The 25,745-nt window shown below is 48.7% G+C and overlaps 1 protein-coding gene across 2 annotated transcripts; it reads left to right on the forward strand.

The window, feature by feature from the left end:
• Positions 1-567: 567 nt before the first annotated feature.
• Positions 568-24,961, forward strand: kpnb1 (karyopherin (importin) beta 1). 2 transcript variants are annotated; one of them, XM_079281351.1, is made up of 21 exons: positions 568-835; positions 1,791-1,849; positions 7,223-7,405; positions 7,485-7,838; positions 10,041-10,100; positions 10,177-10,266; positions 12,372-12,488; positions 12,615-12,716; positions 12,800-13,024; positions 15,906-16,097; positions 16,806-16,936; positions 18,591-18,738; positions 19,779-19,850; positions 19,954-20,098; positions 20,175-20,257; positions 22,041-22,148; positions 22,460-22,603; positions 22,713-22,818; positions 23,053-23,167; positions 23,343-23,504; positions 23,742-24,961. In XM_079281351.1, coding segments are annotated over exons 1-21 (2,637 nt in total). In that variant the 5' UTR covers positions 568-795; the 3' UTR covers positions 23,743-24,961. The 2 variants fall into 2 exon arrangements, with proteins under 2 accessions (XP_079137477.1, XP_079137478.1); XM_079281352.1 differs by having other exon boundaries at positions 12,372-12,482.
• The last annotated feature ends 784 nt before the right edge of the window (positions 24,962-25,745 follow it).

A 25,745-nucleotide genomic window follows, 5' to 3' on the forward strand; every position in this document is an offset into this window, starting at 1 on the left:
GCGCCCCCGTGTGCGCGTGCGAGACGGAGCGCGCAAAAAAAAGAAGCAAACAGGGTCGCGCGGGAGACCACTGAGAGGAGTGTACTGCTGCGTTCAGGTGTTCCTCGTAAACTCCACAATCACGTTTAGTTCCGTCATCTCTGGTGGATTTTAAACTCTTTATTTAATACAAATGTGTAGTCACAATACTCAAAGGATATACTATTTAATAGTACAACAGTTTGAATACGTTTACTACATTTTACTGTGACAGTATTTTTACACTGTGGGAGTAGTACTACTTTTACTGTAGTTTAACAGATGAATAAACAAAAAACTAAATTAAAGTAAAACAATACAATGATAAGTAAAACTAATATACATATATACCAACATATATATATATATATATAAACTCTGTGAACATAAACACATATACATGCACACAAATATAAAAATAGTGAATACTTGACATAAACCGGAAAACTATTTTCTCCAGTTCACTGCGCAGTTTTAAATGGCCCACCGCCCCTGAAGGCAGCACGACGCCCTACAAGCAGTCAGTGCGTGATATCCTTCCGCGGGAGAGAAGCGCGCGGCCCTTTCCCTCGCGACGACACAGGATGCGAACGGGCGGCGGTTGGTAACGTTTGTTTTCCCGCAAACATCCGCGTGTGAAAACCGGGGAAACGCTCCCGCCTTTTTTTTTATATCACCGACCGACCCCCGGTACCGACTGAGCTCCGTGGAAGAAATATAATAATAATCCGCTGTGAGCTAAACTCTCCAGCTAGAGACCGAGAGAGAGCCGGTGGAATGGAGCTCATCACGATCCTCGAGAAAACAGTCTCTCCAGGTGAGTACCAGACACGTGGCTCTTCTCACGCAACACGCTCGATGCCCGGGCTGTATCTCGGGGGTGTTCGCTCCGGAGAACCGGTGAAAGATTGAAGTTGAAGGAGGGAAATGATCGCTATGCTAATGCTAACGTTACGGCCTCAAACCACGCAGATACTACTCTGGTGACTTAGCACAGTCACGCGACTCATCGCAGGTGTGACAGTGTAGCTCACCTGTACCTCTCAGTACGTTACATGTAATATGAGAGGTTGTGGATAAATGTCCGTAGAGCTCTGACAGCTGCACGTAACTGGGGAGAGAGCCGACCCTGACCATGCCTGTTCGAGCGGCTCGGCTAGCTTGGTAGCCGTTACCTTGTATCATTCTAACTATCGGCCGCTCCTTCGCACGCCTGTTCCCGGCTAACGTTACTTTAGAGCCGCTGAGAGGAGAGGAAATTCCCCCCAATTGTTTAAATAATCTCTCACGTGTTTAGACAGAGTTAACGTTGTTTAAACCGGATGCTTGTTTGTCCGTAAAACTTTATTTATGTTCCTCCGAACGTGTCCCGGTGGCCCCGGCTAACGTTAGCATGCTAACCAACAGTTTCTCCCTTCACGGTGGCTGACGTTAGCATGCTAACCGACAGTCTCGTCTCACGGTGGCTGACGTTAGCATGCTAGCCGAGAGTATCTCGCCTCACGGTGGCTAACGTTAGCATGCTAGCCAAGAGTATCTCGCTAACACGCACGTTGGATCCGCTCCGTGTTTCTCCGGACTGAGACCGTGTGAACTGTTAAAGTGGAATCCAAACTTTATAACGTGACTCGTTAACGTTAAACCGGAACAACCGGTGTGTCGTGTTCGGGTGGAGCCGGTAAACCCGTCTCACCGCCCGTTTTAAGGCTCTCACTAGAACCTCCGTACTGTTATTCTTCATGCTAACATTGATTAACTCGTCTTCTCCTCAGATCGGAATGAACTGGAGGCGGCGCAGAAGTTTCTGGAGCAGGCGGCCATAGAGAACCTGGTTAGTATGGTGCTACTGGTGGGAGAAGCTAGCTGACTTGCTACAGTCAGGATGTGCAGCAGAGAGGAGCTCAGGACAGCTGGAGACAGATTCACACACAGCCTGCTAGCGTTAGCATTTCATGGAGGCAGCTGCACCCTTCTGATGTGAAGGCTGCAGATCAAACACGTTCTACCATCACTGTGGACTGATTCTGTCTGATTAGTAAAAACAAATCCAGTCAACCTCGCCTACCGTATCCCACAATGCAAAGCGCTGCATCGTTTACCGTCTGTTAACTCGTCACTAAATTCACTTTTCAGGAGATAAATCAGTTAAAATATAACTAAATTAGTGCTGGACAACGATTACAATTTTTAATCTCATTGTTATGGCAAAGTTCAAAAATGTATTATAAAGTAGTGTATTGTGCACTTTTATTTGAAAGTGCCGCTCTATGAACAACAGGTGAATAACATTGTGTGTGAACACTTCAAACACATCAGGTTGTTGTTAGCAGCAGTGTTCTCTTCACACAGCAGCAGTTCTATCTCTTCTATATCTGTGCTCAGTGTGTGGAACGTTCCACTGCTGTGAACAGAACAACATGTTTCACACGTTCATCTACATGTGTGTGTTGAGTCTTCATCACAGTCAGAGCATGTGATGCAGCGCTACTCTTCATCACTATGATGCAGCTCTACTCTTCATCACTATGATGCAGCTCTACTCTTCATCACTATGATGCAGCTCTACTCTTCATCACTATGATGCAACTCTACTCTTCATCACTATGATGCAGCTCTACTCTTCATCACTATGATGCAACTCTACTCTTCATCACTATGATGCAGCTCTACTCTTCATCACTATGATGCAGCTCTACTCTTCATCACTATGATGCTGCTCTACTCTTCATCACTATGATGCAGCTCTACTCTTCATCACTATGATGCTGCTCTACTCTTCATCACTATGATGCAGCTCTACTCTTCATCACTATGATGCAACTCTACTCTTCATCACTATGATGCAGCTCTACTCTTCATCACTATGATGCAGCTCTACTCTTCATCACTATGATGCAGCTCTACTCTTCATCACTATGATGCAGCTCTACTCTTCATCACTATGATGCAGCTCTACTCTTCATCACTATGATGCAGCTCTACTCTTCATCACTATGATGCAACTCTACTCTTCATCACTATGATGCAGCTCTACTCTTCATCACTATGATGCAGCTCTACTCTTCATCACTATGATGCTGCTCTACTCTTCATCACTATGATGCAGCTCTACTCTTCATCACTATGATGCTGCTCTACTCTTCATCACTATGATGCTGCTCTACTCTTCATCACTATGATGCTGCTCTACTCTTCATCACTATGATGCTGCTCTACTCTTCATCACTATGATGCTGCTCTACTCTTCATCACTATGATGCAGCTCTACTCTTCATCACTATGATGCTGCTCTACTCTTCATCACTATGATGCTGCTCTACTCTTCATCACTATGATGCTGCTCTACTCTTCATCACTATGATGCTGCTCTACTCTTCATCACTATGATGCTGCTCTACTCTTCATCACTATGATGCTGCTCTACTCTTCATCACTATGATGCAGCTCTACTCTTCATCACTATGATGCAGCTCTACTCTTCATCACTGTGATGCTGCTCTACTCTTCATCACTGTGATGCAGCTCTACTCTTCATCACTGTGATGCTGCTCTACTCTTCATCACTATGATGCTGCTCTACTCTTCATCACTATGATGCAGCGCTACTCTTCATCACTATGATGCAGCGCTACTCTTCATCACTATGATGCAGCGCTACTCTTCATCACTATGATGCAGCTCTACTCTTCATCACTATGATGCAGCGCTACTCTTCATCACTATGATGCTGCTCTACTCTTCATCACTATGATGCTGCTCTACTCTTCATCACTATGATGCAGCTCTACTCTTCATCACTATGATGCTGCTCTACTCTTCATCACTATGATGCAGCGCTACTCTTCATCACTGTGATGCAGCTCTACTCTTCATCACTGTGATGCTGCTCTACTCTTCATCACTGTGATGCAGCTCTACTCTTCATCACTGTGATGCAGCTCTACTCTTCATCACTATGATGCTGCTCTACTCTTCATCACTATGATGCAGCGCTACTCTTCATCACTATGATGCAGCGCTACTCTTCATCACTATGATGCTGCTCTACTCTTCATCACTATGATGCTGCTCTACTCTTCATCACTATGATGCAGCGCTACTCTTCATCACTGTGATGCAGCTCTACTCTTCATCACTATGATGCTGCTCTACTCTTCATCACTGTGATGCAGCTCTACTCTTCATCACTGTGATGCAGCTCTACTCTTCATCACTATGATGCTGCTCTACTCTTCATCACTATGATGCTGTTCTACTCTTCATCACTATGATGCTGTTCTACTCTTCATCACTATGATGCTGCTCTACTCTTCATCACTATGATGCTGCTCTACTCTTCATCACTATGATGCTGCTCTACTCTTCATCACTATGATGCTGCTCTACTCTTCATCACTATGATGCTGCTCTACTCTTCATCACTATGATGCTGCTCTACTCTTCATCACTATGATGCTGCTCTACTCTTCATCACTATGATGCTGCTCTACTCTTCATCACTATGATGCAGCTCTACTCTTCATCACTGTGATGCAGCGCTACTCTTCATCACTATGATGCAGCTCTACTCTTCATCACTGTGATGCAGCTCTACTCTTCATCACTATGATGCTGCTCTACTCTTCATCACTATGATGCAGCTCTACTCTTCATCACTGTGATGCAGCGCTACTCTTCATCACTGTGATGCAGCTCTACTCTTCATCACTATGATGCTGCTCTACTCTTCATCACTATGATGCTGCTCTACTCTTCATCACTATGATGCTGCTCTACTCTTCATCACTATGATGCTGCTCTACTCTTCATCACTATGATGCAGCTCTACTCTTCATCACTATGATGCAGCTCTACTCTTCATCACTATGATGCTGCTCTACTCTTCATCACTATGATGCAGCTCTACTCTTCATCACTATGATGCTGCTCTACTCTTCATCACTATGATGCTGCTCTACTCTTCATCACTATGATGCTGCTCTACTCTTCATCACTATGATGCTGCTCTACTCTTCATCACTATGATGCTGCTCTACTCTTCATCACTATGATGCTGCTCTACTCTTCATCACTATGATGCTGCTCTACTCTTCATCACTATGATGCAGCTCTACTCTTCATCACTATGATGCTGCTCTACTCTTCATCACTATGATGCAGCTCTACTCTTCATCACTATGATGCAGCTCTGCTCTTCATCACTATGATGCAGCTCTGCTCTTCATCACTATGATGCAGCTCTGCTCTTCATCACTATGATGCAGCTCTACTCTTCATCACTATGATGCAGCTCTACTCTTCATCACTATGATGCAGCGCTACTCTTCATCACTATGATGCAGCTCTACTCTTCATCACTATGATGCAGCTCTACTCTTCATCACTATGACGCTGCTCTACTCTTCATCACTATGACGCTGCTCTACTCTTCATCACTATGACGCTGCTCTACTCTTCATCACTATGACGCTGCTCTACTCTTCATCACTATGACGCAGCTCTACTCTTCATCACTATGACGCAGCTCTACTCTTCATCACTATGACGCTGCTCTACTCTTCATCACTATGACGCTGCTCTACTCTTCATCACTATGACGCTGCTCTACTCTTCATCACTATGATGCAGCTCTACTCTTCATCACTATGATGCAGCTCTACTCTCCATCACTATGACGCTGCTCTACTCTTCATCACTATGACGCTGCTCTACTCTTCATCACTATGACGCTGCTCTACTCTTCATCACTATGATGCAGCTCTACTCTTCATCACTATGATGCAGCTCTACTCTTCATCACTATGATGCTGCTCTACTCTTCATCACTATGATGCAGCTCTACTCTTCATCACTATGATGCTGCTCTACTCTTCATCACTATGATGCAGCTCTACTCTTCATCACTATGATGCAGCGCTACTCTTCATCACTATGATGCAGCTCTACTCTCCATCACTATGATGCTGCTCTACTCTTCATCACTATGATGCTGCTCTACTCTTCATCACTATGATGCTGCTCTACTCTTCATCACTATGATGCAGCTCTACTCTTCATCACTATGATGCAGCGCTACTCTTCATCACTATGATGCAGCGCTACTCTTCATCACTATGATGCAGCGCTACTCTTCATCACTATGATGCAGCGCTACTCTTCATCACTATGACGCAGCGCTACTCTTCATCACTATGACGCAGCGCTACTCTTCATCACTATGACGCAGCGCTACTCTTCATCACTATGACGCTGCTCTACTCTTCATCACTATGATGCTGCTCTACTCTTTGTGTGTGTGTGTGTGTGTGTGTGTGTGTGTGTGTGTGTGTGTGTGTGTGTGTGTGTGTGTGTGTGTGTGTGTGTGTGTGTGTGTGTGTGTGTGTGTGTGTGTGTGTGTGTGTGTGTGTGTGTGTGTGTGTGTGTGTGTGTGTGTGTGTGTGTGTGTGTGTGTGTGTGTGTGTGTGTGTGTGTGTGTGTGTGTGTGTGTGTGTGTGTGTGTGTGTGTGTGTGTGTGTGTGTGTGTGTGTGTGACAGACATTATTAGTACCACGGTCGGGTGTTAGAGTACCAGTAATCTGATTACTTGATTTCTTTGATAGTGAACCCACTGGCCAGCCAGTGTTTCTCAGATTGGAGTGAGACGAGGAGAAAAGGTGATCTTCTCAATAGAACATCTTTGACGTGCGGAGTCTCGGCCAATCAGCGTTCAGATGCGTACAGCGTCTTTCCCTCCGTTACAGTTCAGACTTGCTGGGTTACGGTAACGTCCGCTGCATGCGGAACTTTGTCGACTGTTAGCGTTCGTCATTGTCACGATTTAGAAGGAAAAACGTAACGTGATGGAACATGCATCATTTTCATTTAAATAATTGAACTGGATTGAATGCATGTTAATTGCAAATAGAAGATAGGCCACAATTCTAACCGCTTTACAGTAACAGTGGAAGTTAATATGAAGCTGTACAGTAACAGGGTTCAATGAAAACAAATCACTTTCTTTGTACAGGCGATGGTTCTCTCTCTTGCTATCTTTGTTTTTATGACAAACTTATGAAATGAGACTTTGGTCTCAATGGATTTTGTCTAAATAAAGGTTCATATTAATAATGAATATCCAGCTGTTCAACTAGAGCTGAAATACTGACTACTAACTGAATAATAAATTCGTTTTTTGCTTCTCACTGTGTTGTCCTTCTCCCTTCAGCCCACGTTCCTGGTGGAGTTGTCCAAAGTGTTGGCCAACCCTGGCAACACTCAGGTTGCCCGAGTGGCTGCCGGTCTGCAGGTGAAGAACTCTCTGACCTCCAAAGACCCCGATGTGAAGACGCAGTACCAGCAGAGATGGCTAGCCATCGACGCCAACGCTCGCCGCGAGATCAAGAACTACGTGAGGACTCGGATCTCCAAACTCACAGCTTCAGTTCATCTTTACGTCTTGTTGACCGTACGTCCGTCTCTTTGTCCAGGTTTTACAGACTCTGGGCACGGAGACGTACAGGCCCAGCTCGGCGTCTCAGTGCGTCGCCGGCATCGCCTGCGCAGAGATCCCTGTGAACCAGTGGCCCGAGCTGATCCCCCAGCTGGTGGCCAACGTCACCGACCCCTCCAGCACCGAACACATGAAGGAGTCTACGCTGGAGGCCATCGGCTACATCTGCCAGGACATCGACCCGGAACAGCTGCAGGAGAACGCCAACCAGATCCTGACGGCCATCATCCAGGGCATGAGGAAGGAGGAGCCCAGTAACAACGTTAAGCTGGCGGCAACCAATGCGCTGCTCAACTCTCTGGAATTCACCAAGGCCAACTTTGACAAGGAGGTAACCACGAGCTCTAACATGATACACCTCAGACCCTGAGAGACAGAACCCAGGGTGTAACGCCTCACACCCTGAGAGACGGAACCCAGGGTGTAACGCCTCACCCCCTGAGAGACGGAACCCAGGGTGTAACGCCTCACACCCTGAGAGACAGAACCCAGGGTGTAACTCCTCACACCCTGAGAGACAGAACCCAGGGTGTAACGCCTCACACCCTGAGAGACGGAACCCAGGGTGTAACGCCTCACACCCTGAGAGACGGAACCCAGGGTGTAACGCCTCACACCCTGAGAGACGGAACCCAGGGTGTAACGCCTCACACCCTGAGAGACGGAACCCAGGGTGTAACGCCTCACACCCTGAGAGACGGAACCCAGGGTGTTCTTCCACAGAGACGTCTGTATTTACTAATAGTTTAGCTGAATGATTCGCATGTTTCCTCCAAAACTCTAATTGAAGCCTGTAAATAGAAGTGTAATGCCGGTGCCGGAGAGGGGGCGGGGCTTATCGGCCTGAAATCCGTTCAACTGTCCTCCAGTAACCATGGAAACAATAACTTCCATTTCTGCTCAGTACGTGTTGTGGAAGTCACAGATATCCCGGGAAACCAAACGCCGTCATGTCTGGTTCATGCCATCGTCCAGAGGAGCTGCGTGGATTCACTGTGTAGCGAGCCACCGGTTGCTGTTTACTCCAGCTGTGTGAACACGAAATAAACTGATTGGCTGTGATTTAACGGCACTAAACCGACAAAAAGGGACTCCGACATAACTACGTAATGATGCCGACTTGTCTTCTCAATGGAGCTCTGATGGATCGGTGCTAGGTAGGGCTGCAACTAACGATTATTTTATTAATCGGGTGATTATTTTTTCGATTCATCGGATAACAAAAAGCATTAATTTCCAACCCTTTGTTTAAAAACAGAACTGATCTTCAGAAAGTGCACAAACAGGTTGCTCCTTGAACATCCCTGAGCTGTTAAAGTAATAATTAAAAAACAAAAAAAACAAATGGACCAACACAAAAAACATACACGTGAACAAATATGTATATTTTAGTTTAAAAGGGACCTGAGCTGTCAGAACAATAAATAATTTATAAAAAATAAAGAAAAATACAAATCAGAAAACTGAACAGGATTTGTTTGAACGTCAGAACTTGTTCTCTACACTCAGACTGAATCATCACGTGGTGCTCCCGTGCCATATCATGTCGCTTTTGCATATCTTGCAATGAACACACTTTTTCAATTTATTAAGTGTGAAATGCTCCCACACCTTGGACGACTTAGGTCGTACTGATTCCTCCGCCATGTTTCAGAACAACGTTACGGGTCCGCTGGTCTTTCCTCTGTTGTAAATTGTTTACTTTTATTGTGAAGAGCATGAAAACGGAAGTGATTTTACTGTGAAGAGACAGGAAGTAGCACGATACGTGCTTATTCACGACAACAATGATAACGATAAGTGAAAACCTAACGTACATGTCGGTCTGTTCACTGTAACAGTTGTTAAACTGCAGTTTTCAGGAAGTAAAGTGTTCCGTTCAAAACCAGACGTGTTTGGTCGTCAGTAGAAGCTCCACTTCACAACATCCTGCGCTCTGCTCTGTTTTTCCTTTTTTCTTTTTTTTCTCAAACATCTCCGCGACTCAGCGAGTGACATAATAATCGCACGACACAACGAATCGAAAATGAAATTTGATAATCGACAATGAAAACTATTGTAATAATCGATTATCGATTCGTTGTTGTAGTGCTATGCTAACATCGTAGCAGCTCCACCAGCACTCGATAACGTCACGTAGACGTAAATACGGCGTCTATTCATTGTTTGTACCGTATGGTTTACACACACACATGCATACACACAGTTTGGTCCGGTCTCTGTTGATATGAGGTATCAGAGCTCTGGGTGAACACAGACGGCTACAGGATTTATTTCCTGATTCAACAACGGCAGGAAGTCATGATGACAGGGGGAGCAACTCAACGCTGATAGGCTCTCGCGCCATGCGGATATGTCGCCCTTTTTTTCGCAAATGCACGCCGCGCCAGTTTCATCGCATCTGTGCATAGACTTTGTATGTAATCTACTCGCGCCGCGTTTGGTGTGAACGCAGCATCACTAAAGAGGAAGTAGTTTTATTTTGTAGGTTGTTTTTTTGTGTGGAACAGATTTTGTATCCTTTGTTTTTCAGACGGAGAGACACTTCATCATGCAGGTGGTGTGTGAAGCGACGCAGTGTCCCGACACCAGAGTGAGTAACATGTCCTCTGGCCTGCTTGTCTGTGCTCTGGCCTGTCTGTCCTCTCACCCGTCTGTCTGTCCTCCAGGTGCGTGTGGCGGCCCTACAGAACCTGGTGAAGATCATGTCTCTGTATTATCAGTACATGGAGACCTACATGGGTCCAGCTCTGTTTGCGGTGAGAACTCGTTTCTTTTGATGGTAAAAAGAATCTGCAGCAGTTTCAGGTGGTTTTACTCTCTGTCGTCCTCATCTCGTCCTCCTCTCGTCTCCTCTCGTCTCGTCCCCCTCTCGTCCCCCTCTCGTCCTCCTCTCGTCTCCTCTCGTCTCGTCCTCATCTCGTCCTCCTCTCGTCCTCCTCTCGTCTCCTCTCGTCTCCTCTCGTCTCCTCTCGTCTCCTCTCGTCTCCTCTCGTCTCGTCCCCCTCTCGTCCCCCTCTCGTCCCCCTCTCGTCCCCCTCTCGTCTCCTCTCGTCCTCCTCTCTTCCTCCTCTCTGTCTCCTCTCTTTCTCCTCTCTTCCTCCTCTTGTCTCTTCCTCCTCTCGTCCTCCTCGTCTCCTCTCTTCCTCCTCTCGTCTCCTCTCTTCCTCCTCTCGTCTCCTCTCTTCCTCGTCTCGTCTCCTCTCTTCCTCCTCTCGTCTCCTCTCTTCCTCCTCTCGTCTCCTCTCTTCCTCCTCTCGTCTCCTCTCTTCCTCCTCTCGTCTCGTCCCCCTCTCGTCCCCCTCTCGTCCCCCTCTCGTCCCCCTCTCGTCCCCCTCTCGTCCCCCTCTCGTCTCCTCTCTTCCTCCTCTCGTCTCCTCTCTTCCTCCTCTCGTCTCCTCTCTTTCTCCTCTCTTCCTCCTCTCGTCTCCTCTCTTCCTCCTCTCGTCTCTTCCTCCTCTCGTCCTCCTCGTCTCCTCTCCTCTCGTCTCCTCTCTTCCTCCTCTCGTCTCCTCTCTTCCTCGTCTCGTCTCCTCTCTTCCTCCTCTCGTCTCCTCTCTTCCTCCTCTCGTCTCCTCTCTTCCTCCTCTCTTCCTCCTCTCGTCTCCTCTCTTCCTCCTCTCGTCTCCTCTCTTCCTCCTCTCGTCTCCTCTCTTCCTCCTCTCGTCTCCTCTCTTCCTCCTCTCGTCTCCTCTCTTCCTCCTCTCGTCTCCTCTCTTCCTCCTCTCGTCTCCTCTCTTCCTCTCGTCTCCTCTCGTCTCCTCTCTTCCTCCTCTCTTCTCTTCTCGTCTCCTCTCTTCCTCCTCTCTTCCTCCTCTCGTCTCCTCTCGTCTCCTCTCTTCCTCCTCTCGTCTCCTCTCTTCCTCCTCTCGTCTCCTCTCTTCCTCCTCTCGTCTCCTCTCTTCCTCCTCTCGTCTCCTCTCTTCCTCCTCTCGTCTCCTCTCTTCCTCCTCTCGTCTCCTCTCTTCCTCCTCTCGTCTCCTCTCTTCCTCCTCTCGTCTCCTCTCGTCTCCTCTCGTCTCCTCTCGTCTCTTCTCGTCTCCTCTCGTCTCCTCTCGTCTCCTCTCGTCTCCTCTCGTCTCCTCTCTTCCTCCTCTCGTCTCCTCTCTTCCTCCTCTCTTCCTCCTCTCGTCTCCTCTCGTCTCCTCTCTTCCTCCTCTCGTCTCCTCTCTTCCTCCTCTCGTCTCCTCTCGTCTCCTCTCTTCCTCCTCTCGTCTCCTCTCTTCCTCCTCTCGTCTCCTCTCGTCTCCTCTCGTCTCCTCTCGTCTCCTCTCTTCCTCCTCTCGTCTCCTCTCTTCCTCCTCTCTTCCTCCTCTCGTCTCCTCTCTTCCTCCTCTCGTCTCCTCTCTTCCTCCTCTCTTCCTCCTCTCGTCTCCTCTCTTCCTCCTCTCGTCTCCTCTCTTCCTCCTCTCTTCCTCCTCTCGTCTCCTCTCTTCCTCCTCTCGTCTCCTCTCTTCCTCCTCTCGTCTCCTCTCTTCCTCCTCTCGTCTCCTCTCTTCCTCCTCTCGTCTCTCCTCTCCTCGTGTTCTCTTCGTGTAGTTCAGTCAGAGTCTCCTCCTTGTAGTCACATGACTGTTGGTCTCAGATGAATCAATCATGACGTCATAGTTTCAGTGAGGAGCTCACGCTGTAATGTTCTTAGTGAACTCTTTGAGCGGAGAGGTTTATAATGAGGTGTTGGAAAGATGTTAATGAGTGAATAACTGTTTGAAGGAAACAAGCTTTAAAATCCAGCCTGTGGGTTCAGAGGGTGAACGATTTTTGTTAACGTGAATAAAGTGTTTTTAACAAGTTCAATGCTTCAAATCATGATTTTAATTAGTTGTTTCGCCCTCCTCTCTGTTTGGTTGCTTCCTCTCCTCAGATAACCATTGAGGCGATGAAGAGCGACATCGATGAAGTGGCCCTGCAGGGCATCGAGTTCTGGTCCAACGTCTGTGACGAGGAGATGGATCTGGCCATCGAGGCCTCAGAGGTCTGTGTAAGCAGACTTTACTCCGTTTACACTTTGGTTCCAGTTTGTTAGCCCCGCCCCCCCTTAGATAGATTAGGAGACTTTATTTATTTATTGACCGTCTTCTTCCTGTCTGTTCTCGTCCAATGGTAGGCCTCGGAGCAGGGACGCCCCCCCGAGCACACCAGTAAGTTCTACGCCAAAGGGGCCCTGCAGTACCTGGTCCCCATCCTGACCCAGACCCTCACCAAACAGGTGTGTTCTGCTTTAACATCTTTAATAATATTCACACTCTAACCAGCACCCAGTCCTTTGACCTCTGACCTGAATACTTTCAGGATGAGAACGACGACGATGACGACTGGAACCCCTGTAAGGCTGCAGGTGTGTGTCTGATGCTGCTGGCCACCTGCTGTGAGGATGATGTGGTTCCTCACGTTCTGCCTTTCATCAAAGAACACATCAAACACCCCGACTGGCGCTACAGAGACGCCTCCGTCATGGCCTTCGGATCCATCCTGGAGGGACCTGAACTCAACCAGCTCAAACCGCTCGTCATCCAGGTCAGTCACTCACCAGTTAACCCTGGTCATCCAGTCAGTCACTCACCAGTTAACCCTGGTCATCCAGTCAGTCACTCACCAGTTAACCCTAGTCATCCGGTCAGTCACTCACCAGTTAACCCTGGTCATCCAGTCAGTCACTCACCAGTTAACCCTGGTCATCCGGTCAGTCACTCACCAGTTAACCCTGGTCATCCGGTCAGTCACTCACCAGTTAACCCTAGTCATCCGGTCAGTCACTCACCAGTTAACCCTAGTCATCCGGTCAGTCACTCACCAGTTAACCCTGGTCATCCGGTCAGTCACTCACCAGTTAACCCTAGTCATCCGGTCAGTCACTCACCAGTTAACCCTGGTCATCCAGTCAGTCACTCACCAGTTAACCCTGGTCATCCGGTCAGTCACTCACCAGTTAACCCTGGTCATCCAGTCAGTCACTCACCAGTTAACCCTGGTCATCCGGTCAGTCACTCACCAGTTAACCCTGGTCATCCAGTCACTCACCAGTTAACCCTAGTCATCCAGTCAGTCACTCACCAGTTAACCCTGGTCATCCAGTCAGTCACTCACCAGTTAACCCTGGTCATCCAGTCAGTCACTCACCAGTTAACCCTGGTCATCCGGTCAGTCACTCACCAGTTAACCCTGGTCATCCGGTCAGTCACTAACCAGTTAACCCTGGTCATCCGGTCAGTCACTAACCAGTTAACCCTGGTCATCCGGTCAGTCACTCACCAGTTCACCCTGGTCATCCGGTCAGTCACTCACCAGTTAACCCTGGTCATCCGGTCAGTCACTCACCAGTTAACCCTGGTCATCCAGTCAGTCACTCACCAGTTAACCCTGGTCATCCGGTCAGTCACTCACCAGTTAACCCTGGTCATCCAGTCAGTCACTCACCAGTTAACCCTGGTCATCCGGTCAGTCACTCACCAGTTAACCCTGGTCATCCAGTCAGTCACTCACCAGTTAACCCTGGTCATCCGGTCAGTCACTCACCAGTTCACCCTGGTCATTGGTCAGTCACTCACCAGTTAACCCTGGTCATCCGGTCAGTCACTCACCAGTTAACCCTGGTCATCCGGTCAGTCACTCACCAGTTAACCCTAGTCATCCAGTCACTCACCAGTTAACCCTAGTCATCCAGTCACTCACCAGTTAACCCTAGTCATCCAGTCAGTCACTCACCAGTTAACCCTGGTCATCCAGTCACTCACCAGTTAACCCTAGTCATCCGGTCAGTCACTCACCAGTTAACCCTAGTCATCCAGTCAGTCACTCACCAGTTAACCCTAGTCATCCAGTCAGTCACTCACCAGTTAACCCTGGTCATCCGGTCACTCACCAGTTAACCCTAGTCATCCAGTCAGTCACTCACCAGTTAACCCTGGTCATCCAGTCAGTCACTCACCAGTTAACCCTAGTCATCCAGTCAGTCACTCACCAGTTAACCCTGGTCATCCAGTCACTCACCAGTTAACCCTGGTCATCCAGTCAGTCACTCACCAGTTAACCCTGGTCATCCAGTCAGTCACTCACCAGTTAACCCTGGTCATCCAGTCAGTCACTCACCAGTTAACCCTAGTCATCCAGTCAGTCACTCACCAGTTAACCCTGGTCATCCAGTCACTCACCAGTTCACCCTGGTCATCCGGTCAGTCACTCACCAGTTAACCCTGGTCATCCGGTCAGTCACTCACCAGTTAACCCTGGTCATCCGGTCAGTCACTCACCAGTTAACCCTGGTCATCCAGTCAGTCACTCACCAGTTAACCCTAGTCATCCGGTCAGTCACTAACCAGTTAACCCTAGTCATCCGGTCAGTCACTCACCAGTTAACCCTGGTCATCCAGTCAGTCACTCACCAGTTAACCCTGGTCATCCAGTCAGTCACTCACCAGTTAACCCTGGTCATCCGGTCAGTCACTCACCAGTTAACCCTGGTCATCCAGTCAGTCACTCACCAGTTAACCCTGGTCATCCAGTCACTCACCAGTTAACCCTGGTCATCCAGTCAGTCACTCACCAGTTAACCCTGGTCATCCGGTCAGTCACTCACCAGTTCACCCTGGTCATCCGGTCAGTCACTCACCAGTTAACCCTGGTCATCCAGTCAGTCACTCACCAGTTCACCCTGGTCATCCGGTCAGTCACTCACCAGTTAACCCTAGTCATCCAGTCAGTCACTCACCAGTTAACCCTAGTCATCCAGTCAGTCACTCACCAGTTAACCCTAGTCATCCAGTCAGTCACTCACCAGTTAACCCTGGTCATCCAGTCACTCACCAGTTAACCCTGGTCATCCAGTCAGTCACTCACCAGTTAACCCTGGTCATCCAGTCAGTCACTCACCAGTTCACCCTGGTCATCCGGTCAGTCACTCACCAGTTAACCCTGGTCATCCAGTCACTCACCAGTTAACCCTAGTCATCCAGTCAGTCACTCACCAGTTCACCCTGGTCATCCGGTCAGTCACTCACCAGTTAACCCTGGTCATCCAGTCACTCACCAGTTAACCCTAGTCATCCAGTCAGTCACTCACCAGTTCACCCTGGTCATCCGGTCAGTCACTCACCAGTTAACCCTGGTCATCCAGTCAGTCACTCACCAGTTCACCCTAGTCATCCGGTCAGTCACTCACCAGTTAACCCTGGTCATCCAGTCACTCACCAGTTAACCCTAGTCATCCAGTCAGTCACTCACCAGTTCACCCTGGTCATCCGGTCAGTCACTCACCAGTTAACCCTGGTCATCCAGTCACTCACCAGTTAACCCTGGTCATCCGGTCAGTCACTAACCAGTTAACCCTGGTCATCCAGTCAGTCACTCACCAGTTCACCCTGGTCATCCGGTCAGTCACTCACCAGTTAACCCTCTACAGGCGATGCCCACCCTGATCGAGCTGATGAAGGACCCCAGCGTGGTGGTCAGAGACACCACAGCCTGGACCGTGGGAAGGATCTGTGAGCTGCTTCCTGAAGCAGCCATCCACGAGGTCTACCTGGCTCCTCTGCTGCAGTGTCTCATCGAGGGGCTGGGAGCAGAGCCCAGAGTGGCCTCTAACGTCTGCTGGGTGAGCTGGGAGTTATGGAAGGACCTCGATGTTACATGAGTGTGTGTGGGTCTATCAGGGTCATGTTCACAGATCAATTACTCTAGAACTGAACAGAAATAGACCAGTAAGGAACCTTTTTAAATCTGTTGGACTATTTGTCTTGAAGGTTTTCCTGGTGGGACTTTTCTGGCTTAATTTAAAAGCGCCCAAATAAATATAGAAATGTGCATAGTCAAGTATGATAAAAGTGTAGAACAAAAGGCATAAAACGTCACACTATATTCTAAACTTTGAACTCCGTACATTCTGAACATTGGTTTGATTTGAACTGTGATGTGAGAGGGGAGCAAAGATACGCTATTTAATTGAGTGTAAGAATTAAAGGGCAACATGCTGAGAAATGAGTTAATCAGCTGGCTCCACCTTTTTCTTTTAACTAAATCTGTCGTTGTTTCAGCTGAACCTGATGTGTGTTTGAGGTCCTTGATGATAATCATGCACCACGCTGACTTGTGATGTAAACACCAACCACATTTATCTGAGACCTCCACACTTCAATCACTTCCAGTAGTGGATCGATAAATGAATACGTCCTGTAGAAGTCACTATGGTGGAAACAAGAGTTTGGTCCCTCAGGGCTCCTGTAGTCCTGATTGGAGGGCTGAGTGGCTGCAGGTTAAAAGATGCAGAAGAAGAGGTTAACTTCCGTCATCTCCTCTTCCTCAGGCCTTCTCCTCTCTGGCTGAAGCAGCTTATGAGGCTACAGATGCTGCAGAGGACCAGGAGGAGCCCAGCACATACTGTCTGTCCTCCTCCTTTGAGATAATCGTCCAGAAGCTCCTGGAGACCACAGACCGGTGCGTGGGGGTGGGGGGGGCAATGGGAAGTCTGTCACAGCTTCCAGTTGCAGAGACTTCCTTGCTCCGACAGCAAAACCAGCGTGACTTAAAGACTCCGACAGCAAAACCACCGCGACGTAAAGACTCCGCCAGCAAAACCACTGCGGCGTAAAGACTCCGCCAGCAAAACCACCGCGACGTAAAGACTCCGCCAGCAAAACCACCGCGGCGTAAAGACTCCGCCAGCAAAACCACCGCGGCGTAAAGACTCCGCCAGCAAAACCACCGCGACGTAAAGACTCCGCCAGCAAAACCACCGCGGCGTAAAGACTCCGCCACCAAAACCAGCGCGGCGTAAAGACTCCGACAGCAAAACCACCGCGACGTAAAGACTCCGCCAGCAAAACCACCGCGGCGTAAAGACTCCGCCACCAAAACCAGCGCGGCGTAAAGACTCCGACAGCAAAACCACCGCGACGTAAAGACTCCGCCAGCAAAACCACCGCGACGTAAAGACTCCGACAGCAAAACCACCGCGACGTAAAGACTCCGACAGCAAAACCACCGCGACGTAAAGACTCCGACAGCAAAACCACCGCGACGTAAAGACTCCGCCAGCAAAACCACTGCGGCGTAAAGACTCCGCCAGCAAAACCACCGCGACGTAAAGACTCCGCCAGCAAAACCAGCGTGACTTAAAGACTCCGCCAGCAAAACCACCGCGACGTAAAGACTCCGCCAGCAAAACCACCGCGACGTAAAGACTCCGCCAGCAAAACCACCGCGGCGTAAAGACTCCGCCAGCAAAACCACCGCGGCGTAAAGACTCCGCCAGCAAAACCACCGCGACGTAAAGACTCCGCCAGCAAAACCACCGCGGCGTAAAGACTCCGCCACCAAAACCAGCGCGGCGTAAAGACTCCGACAGCAAAACCACCGCGACGTAAAGACTCCGCCAGCAAAACCACCGCGGCGTAAAGACTCCGCCACCAAAACCAGCGCGGCGTAAAGACTCCGACAGCAAAACCACCGCGACGTAAAGACTCCGACAGCAAAACCACCGCGACGTAAAGACTCCGACAGCAAAACCACCGCGACGTAAAGACTCCGACAGCAAAACCACCGCGACGTAAAGACTCCGACAGCAAAACCACCGCGACGTAAAGACTCCGACAGCAAAACCACCGCGACGTAAAGACTCCGACAGCAAAACCACCGCGACGTAAAGACTCCGACAGCAAAACCACCGCGGCGTAAAGACTCCGCCAGCAAAACCACCGCGACGTAAAGACTCCGGCAGTCATCCACCTCCTGTGTCGATGTGTTTGAGGTCCTTGATGATAATCATGCACCACGCGTGATGACAAAACCAACCACATTTATCTGAGACCTCCACACTTCACATTCTGGAGTCAGAGTTTTTGTAAACGTAGTTTAATGGATCGGATCTGGGGTTTGAAATGATTCATGCAACGTCACAATGAGCCGTTAATTTTAAGAATCAAACTGTCCCCATCCTGATCAGTCTTTTAATATTATCTGCTGATGCTAAATGTTGAAAACATATCTGACACATTGGAATAACTGTAGATAATAAATGTGACGCAACTCATTCTTCACTGTGGTCATGTTGACGAATAGAACTGTAGTACTGATGATGTTTCCTGTGCAGACCCGACGGTCACCAGAACAACCTTCGCTCTGCTGCCTACGAGGCTCTGATGGAGATCGTGAAGAACAGCGCTAAGGACTGTTACCCCGCGGTCCAGAAGACCACGCTGGTCATCATGGAGAGGCTGCAGCAGGTCCTTCAGATGGAGGTGGGACTCTCAGAAAGTCAGACCTTTCTGTTCTTTTGTGTCATTAAATCTGTTCATGTCTGGATCCATCATGCTGTAGCTCAGGGCTCACCAACCTTTATAAACGGAGTAGTAAGAAGGGCTACTTGTTTCATACAAACTTCCTGAATAACAAAGTTGCACGGATGATCTTTTAATAATATATGTGACGAGACAGTCTGATCACGTGTCATTGTTAATTATTCCTCACAATGATTATATTTTTGTAGAAATTATCACTTCTAAAATTGTTTAGGTAATCATGAATCATTAACTGTCATATCTTCACATCATGTCTCGTTTGTACTAACCACTTCCTTTGTAACATGTTTGAACAAATCATGAACTCTGTCCCATGTTTATACAAATTATCAATTATGTAGAATAAAATAAATCAACTCTCACCTTATAAATTAATCCCATTCCATTAGTACTAACCACCACATGTTGGGAAGTCTGGGTCACCTTCGCATTGAGCAGTGAAGCATGGCGGAGCCCAGTCTGTTCTCACCAACACCAGTAAAAAGTCTCGTCTATAGCCGGGGATCACACCTCTAGTGTGGGCCTTTTCAGTCGCACTGCGTTGCCTCGCCTCTACCCCCGCCAACCACCACTTGTTGCCCCGAGGACTGACCTGACGGCGGGGGCGGCTTGGGCCGCATGTCCGGTGCCAACGGGAAACTGCCGCCATTCGGAACCTGAAAACCTAGTGCGGTGCGACGGCCTCGTCCTTTTGAAATCTGCATTAATGCGTTTTTGATTCAAATAGAACGAGACGGAGCTCCATGGTGGCGAGCGCTGTTTTGAGAACATGCCTTGTGGGCGACCCCGCTGCTGTAGCTGGATGTGTTTGAGGTCCTTGATGATAATCATGCACCACGCTGACTTGTGATGAAAACACCAACCACATTTATCTGAGACCTCCACACTTCACTTCCTGTAGTTGATCAATAGATGAATACGGTGTGTTCACTACCCAGCTGCTTCCTCCTGTGTAATGATGTCACTTCCTGTGTCCCCAGTCTCACATCCAGAGCACCTCAGACAGAATCCAGTTCAACGACCTGCAGTCGCTGCTGTGTGCCACTCTACAGGTGAGAACGGCACACTTGAGCCGTCAGTCACGCTCTTACTTTGGAATCGTCAAAATTCCGTCGATGCTCTTATTGTGACACTTCCTGTGTGGTGGTGTTGCAGAACGTCCTGCGTAAAGTGCAGCATCAGGACGCCCTGCAGATCTCAGACGTGGTGATGGCGTCTCTGCTGAGGATGTTTCAGAGCACCGCTGGCTCCGGAGGAGTCCAGGAGGACGCTCTGATGGCCGTGTCTACGCTGGTGGAAGGTACATACTCTGAAACACACACATCACAGGTATTTTGGAGGCCGATTGTGTTGATGTTAATCTGTTCGTGTTTCAGTTCTGGGCAGCGACTTCCAGAAATACATGGGTGCCTTCAAGCCTTTCCTGGGTATCGGACTGAAGAACTACGCTGAGTATCAGGTCTGTCTCCCTCCACCACAAATAACGTCATAATGTAAAGACTCCGACAGTAAACCAGCGCGACGCAAAGACTCCAGCAGTAAACCAGCGTGACGTAAAGACTCCGGCAGTAAACCAGCGCGACGTAAAGACTCCGACAGTAAACCAGCGTGACGTAAAGACTCCGGCAGTAAACCAGCGTGACGTTAAGACTCCGACAGTAAACCAGCGTGATGTAAAGACTCCGGCAGTAAACCAGCGTGACGTAAAGACTCCGACAGTAAACCAGCGTGACGTAAAGACTCCGGCAGTAAACCAGCGTGACGTAAAGACTCCGGCAGTAAACCAGCGTGACGTAAAGACTCCGACAGTAAACCAGCGTGACGCAAAGACTCCGACAGTAAACCAGCGTGACGTAAAGACTCCGGCAGTAAACCAGCGTGACGCAAAGACTCCGGCAGTAAACCAGCGTGACGCAAAGACTCCGACAGTAAACCAGCGTGACGTAAAGACTCCGACAGTAAACCAGCGTGACGCAAAGACTCCGACAGTAAACCAGCGTGACGTAAAGACTCCGACAGTAAACCAGCGTGACGTAAAGACTCCGACAGTAAACCAGTGTGACGTAAAGACTCCGACAGTAAACCAGCGTGACGTAAAGACTCCGACAGTAAACCAGCGTGACGTAAAGACTCCGGCAGTAAACCAGCGTGACGTAAAGACTCCGGCAGTAAACCAGCGTGACGTAAAGACTCCGACAGTAAACCAGCGTGACGTAAAGACTCCGGCAGTAAACCAGCGTGACGTAAAGACTCCGGCAGTAAACCAGCGTGACGTAAAGACTCCGGCAGTAAACCAGCGTGACGTAAAGACTCCGACAGTAAACCAGCGTGACGTAAAGACTCCGACAGTAAACCAGCGTGACGTAAAGACTCCGACAGTAAACCAGCGTGACGTAAAGACTCCGACAGTAAACCAGCGTGACGTAAAGACTCCGACAGTAAACCAGCGTGACGCAAAGACTCCGGCAGTAAACCAGCGTGACGCAAAGACTCCGGCAGTAAACCAGCGTGACGTAAAGACTCAGACAGTAAACCAGCGTGACGTAAAGACTCCGGCAGTAAACCAGCGTGACGTAAAGACTCCGGCAGTAAACCAGCGTGACGTAAAGACTCCGACAGTAAACCAGCGTGACGTAAAGACTCCGGCAGTAAACCAGCGTGACGTAAAGACTCCGGCAGTAAACCAGCGTGACGTAAAGACTCCGGCAGTAAACCAGCGTGACGTAAAGACTCCGGCAGTAAACCAGCGTGACGTAAAGACTCCGGCAGTAAACCAGCGTGACGTAAAGACTCCGGCAGTAAACCAGCGTGACGCAAAGACTCCGACAGTAAACCAGCGTGACGCAAAGACTCCGACAGTAAACCAGCGTGACGTAAAGACTCCGACAGTAAACCAGCGTGACGCAAAGACTCCGACAGTAAACCAGCGTGACGCAAAGACTCCGGCAGTAAACCAGCGTGATGTAAAGACTCCGGCAGTAAACCACCGCGACGTAAAGACTCCGGCAGTCATCCACCTCCTGTGTCGATGTGTTTGAGGTCCTTGATGATAATCATGCACCACGCTGACTGTGATGACAAAACCAACCACATTTATCTGAGACCTCCACACTTCACATTCTGGAGTCAGAGTTTTGTAAACGTAGTTTAATGGATCGGGTCGGGGGTTTGAGCCCCAGGCTCCTCCTCATACACACCTCCTGGTTTCCATGACTACCCCGATGATGATGACGATGTTACAGGTGTGTCTGGCGGCGGTGGGTCTGGTGTGCGACCTGTGCCGAGCTCTGATGTCCAACATCCTGCCTTTCTGTGACGAGATCATGCAGCTGCTGCTGGAGAACCTCGGGGTGAGGAAGACGAGTCCGTCCTTCATCGTCTTATCATTCATTGATTAGCTCTCTGGGTCTGCTGTGTTTGAGGTCCTTGATGATAATCATGCACCACGCTGATGTGTGATGTAAGCAACAACCACATTTATCTGAGACCTCCACACTTCACTTCCTGTAGTGGATCAATAACAGTGAAGGAAGTCAGAGAAGAACAATTTAAACGATTGCTACTGTTGGTGTTTGAGAACATGACCTCGTGGTCTCAATCGTCTGATGTCTTGATATTGGTTCCAGCCTCAGTCCTTCTGTAACGTGTCTGCTGTCTCCAGAACGAGAACGTCCATCGGTCTGTGAAGCCTCAGATCTTGTCTGCGTTCGGAGACATCGCTCTGGCCATCGGAGGAGAGTTCAAGAAGTATCTGGACATCGTCCTGGACACGCTGCAGCAGGCCTCCCAGGCTCAGGTGGACAAGGTAAACACCTGGGAACCATGGTGACGGGGTATCATGCACCGCGTAAAGAAACGGAGTATCTGTGATGTCATGGGTTCACGTGAGGACACCTCTGTGTGTTTGTGTTCAGACGGACTACGACATGGTGGACTACCTGAACGAACTGAGGGAGGGCTGTCTGGAGGCCTACACCGGGATCGTCCAGGGCCTGAAGGGGGACCAGGAGAACGTGCACCGTAAGAGACCTCGTGGAGACCGCCCGGCCTCGTGGAGACCGCTCGACGTCGGTTCCTCCTCCTGACTGAAGACTGTCAGGAGGATTTGACGATGTCGTAGATTAACGAGTCTGTTTCACCCAGAGAGCTTCAGGCTGAGGCCCGATACACGGCTACCTGGTTTTGCAAGACTCAACAAAATATAACAATGAAGATGATGAAATGTTTTCACCTGTGTTCTCTTTGTCCCTGTAGCTGACGTGATGCTGGTTCAGCCTCGGGTGGAGTTCATCCTCTCCTTCATCCATCACATAGCGGAGGATGAAGATCACTCTGATGGAGTCGTGGCCAACGCTGCTGGACTCATCGGGTGAGGGGGGGGGCGAGTGTTTGAATGTTGATGTTCGGTCTATGAAGATAAATCATGCACCACTCTGACTAGTGATAGAAAACCTGAACCACAACATCTGAGACCAGAACACAATCCTGGGTTCAGTGCCGGGTCTTTGACGTGTGTGTGTGTGTGTGTGTGTGTGTGTGTTCAGAGATCTGTGCACGGCGTTCGGTAAAGACGTGATGAAGATGGTGGAGGTTCGTCCGCTCATCAATGACCTGCTGACGGAGGGTCGACGCTCCAAAACCACCAAGACAAAGACCCTCGCTACCTGGGCCACCAAGGAGCTCCGCAAGCTGAAGAGCCTGGCCTGGTACACACACACACACACACACACACACACACACACTAATGCAGGCTAACTGAACTGTCCCTGTTTCCTGTTGACGGCTCTCTGAATGTAGAACGTCTTCACTAACGGATGTTCTTTAGTTCAGTGGACGGTGAACAGCTTCCTGTTTCACAATAAAAGCTTAACTTGATCAAAGCTCTTCAGACTTCAGTGACTATTTCCTGATGAATAATCACTTCTTCTTCTCTTCCTCTCCAGATCGTCTGGTCGGGTAGACGGAGCTTTGAGAGACATCAGAGGTGGACGAGGACAAACTTCTGCTGGATTTAACTCTTCTGTCTTCGGTCCGGTCGAAGCAGAAGTCGAGTGACGTGAGACGAGTGAGTGAGAGAGACGTGTGAGCGAGAGACGATGACATCGCACCCCTTCAGTCCCCCCCCCCCCTCCCCCCTCCTGGACGGCCTGTGGACTCTGACTCCCCCCCCCCACACACTCCCCCAAAAATCCAAACAAACTCAAGCTTCGAGCCCTCCTCCCACAATCCACCTCTCTCGCTGTAGTCGGGCTCTCCTGACATCATGATGACGTCACTGCTCCGCCGCTGACCCCCCCCCACCCCGTTGAGGAGGGGGCGGTGGGGAGAGGGGGGTGGATACAAACACAACGCGAAAATAAAAGACTTGTGGAATCAAAGATAAAAACAACCGAGCGGACTTTGTGGACTTCTGTGGAGAACTTTAGATTTGTGTTGCTCTTATTTTTCTTCCTCCGAGCACTAAAACCTGACTGAGGAGATCCGACTGACTCGAACCGGCGGCTCCGTCCGCGCTGCTCGGCACTCTAATCCAAAAACAGCACTAGAAAAAAAAATCCTACAAAATAAAAGTAATCCTCTGAGGAGCGAGGTGCCAAACGGGAGAGAAAGTTAAGCGGAGAATAAAGAGGGAATGAGCTGCTGGAGAAGCGTTTCACTTTTATTTCACCGCTGCACTTAGCTTTCTGGGAAAAGGGTCACTCACCATTTTTGCTTGTTTAAAAAGAAATTCAGAGCATTGAAGACGTTTGTATGAGGTTATATTTTTCCATTGCTATGATGACAAAGTAAAACAATAAAAAAACAACAATAAAATGATATGAAACATTCCCCAAGCAGTTCTGGTGATTTGGGTCTTTTGTTGGTTTGACGCCACAAAGAACCGGTTCTGTCTGGTTTGAAACGCTCAAAGTTCTACAGAAACCTGCTCAAGTCTCTGCTTCACTTTCAGTCTGTGACAAGTGAACATATTCTCCAGTTGAAAGTAGTGTTTAACAGCTTCAGGGCTTTTATTTTGTAGGGGTTCGACAGCTGTAAGGAGGTGCTGCCTGTGTTGAGATGACCCTGGAAACAAGATTATTGCTGAGTTGTGAATCATTTAAAGCAAATCTGCTTTTTATTTCTTATTAAACTAGTGAACTAATAAAGTCTATATTGTACTGAACGATCTGCTGATTATTATCTTGAAGAAACGCACCTGAGATTACATGTCTAGAGAAGAAGAAACGCACCTGAGATTACATCTCTAGAGAAGAAGAAACGCACCTGAGATTACATGTCTAGAGAAGAAGAAATGCACCTGAGATTACATCTCTAGAGAAGAAGAAACGCACCTGAGATTACATCTCTAGAGAAGAAGAAACGCACCTGAGATTACATCTCTAGAGAAGAAGAAACGCACCTGAGATTACATCTCTAGAGAAGAAGAAATGCACCTGAGATTACATGTCTAGAGAAGAAGAAAGGCACCTGAGATTACATGTCTAGAGAAGAAGAAATGCACCTGAGATTACATGTCTAGAGAAGAAGAAATGCACCTGAGATTACATCTCTAGAGAAGAAACGCACCTGAGATTACATGTCTAGAGAAGAAGAAACGCACCTGAGATTACATGTCTAGAGAAGAAACGCACCTGAGATTACATGTCTAGAGAAGAAACGCACCTGAGATTACATGTCTAGAGAAGAAACACACCTGAGATTACATGTCTAGAGAAGAAGAAACGCACCTGAGATTACATGTCTAGAGAAGAAACGCACCTGAGATTACATGTCTAGAGAAGAAACGCACCTGAGATTACATGTCTAGAGAAGAAACGCACCTGAGATTACATGTCTAGAGAAGAAACGCACCTGAGATTACATCTCTAGAGAAGAAGAAACGCACCTGAGATTACATCTCTAGAGAAGAAGAAACACACCTGAGATTACATGTCTAGAGAAGAAAC

Source organism: Melanostigma gelatinosum (genome assembly GCF_949748355.1).
Source record: "Melanostigma gelatinosum genome assembly, chromosome: 13".
Taxonomy (NCBI): Eukaryota; Metazoa; Chordata; class Actinopteri; order Perciformes; family Zoarcidae; genus Melanostigma; species Melanostigma gelatinosum.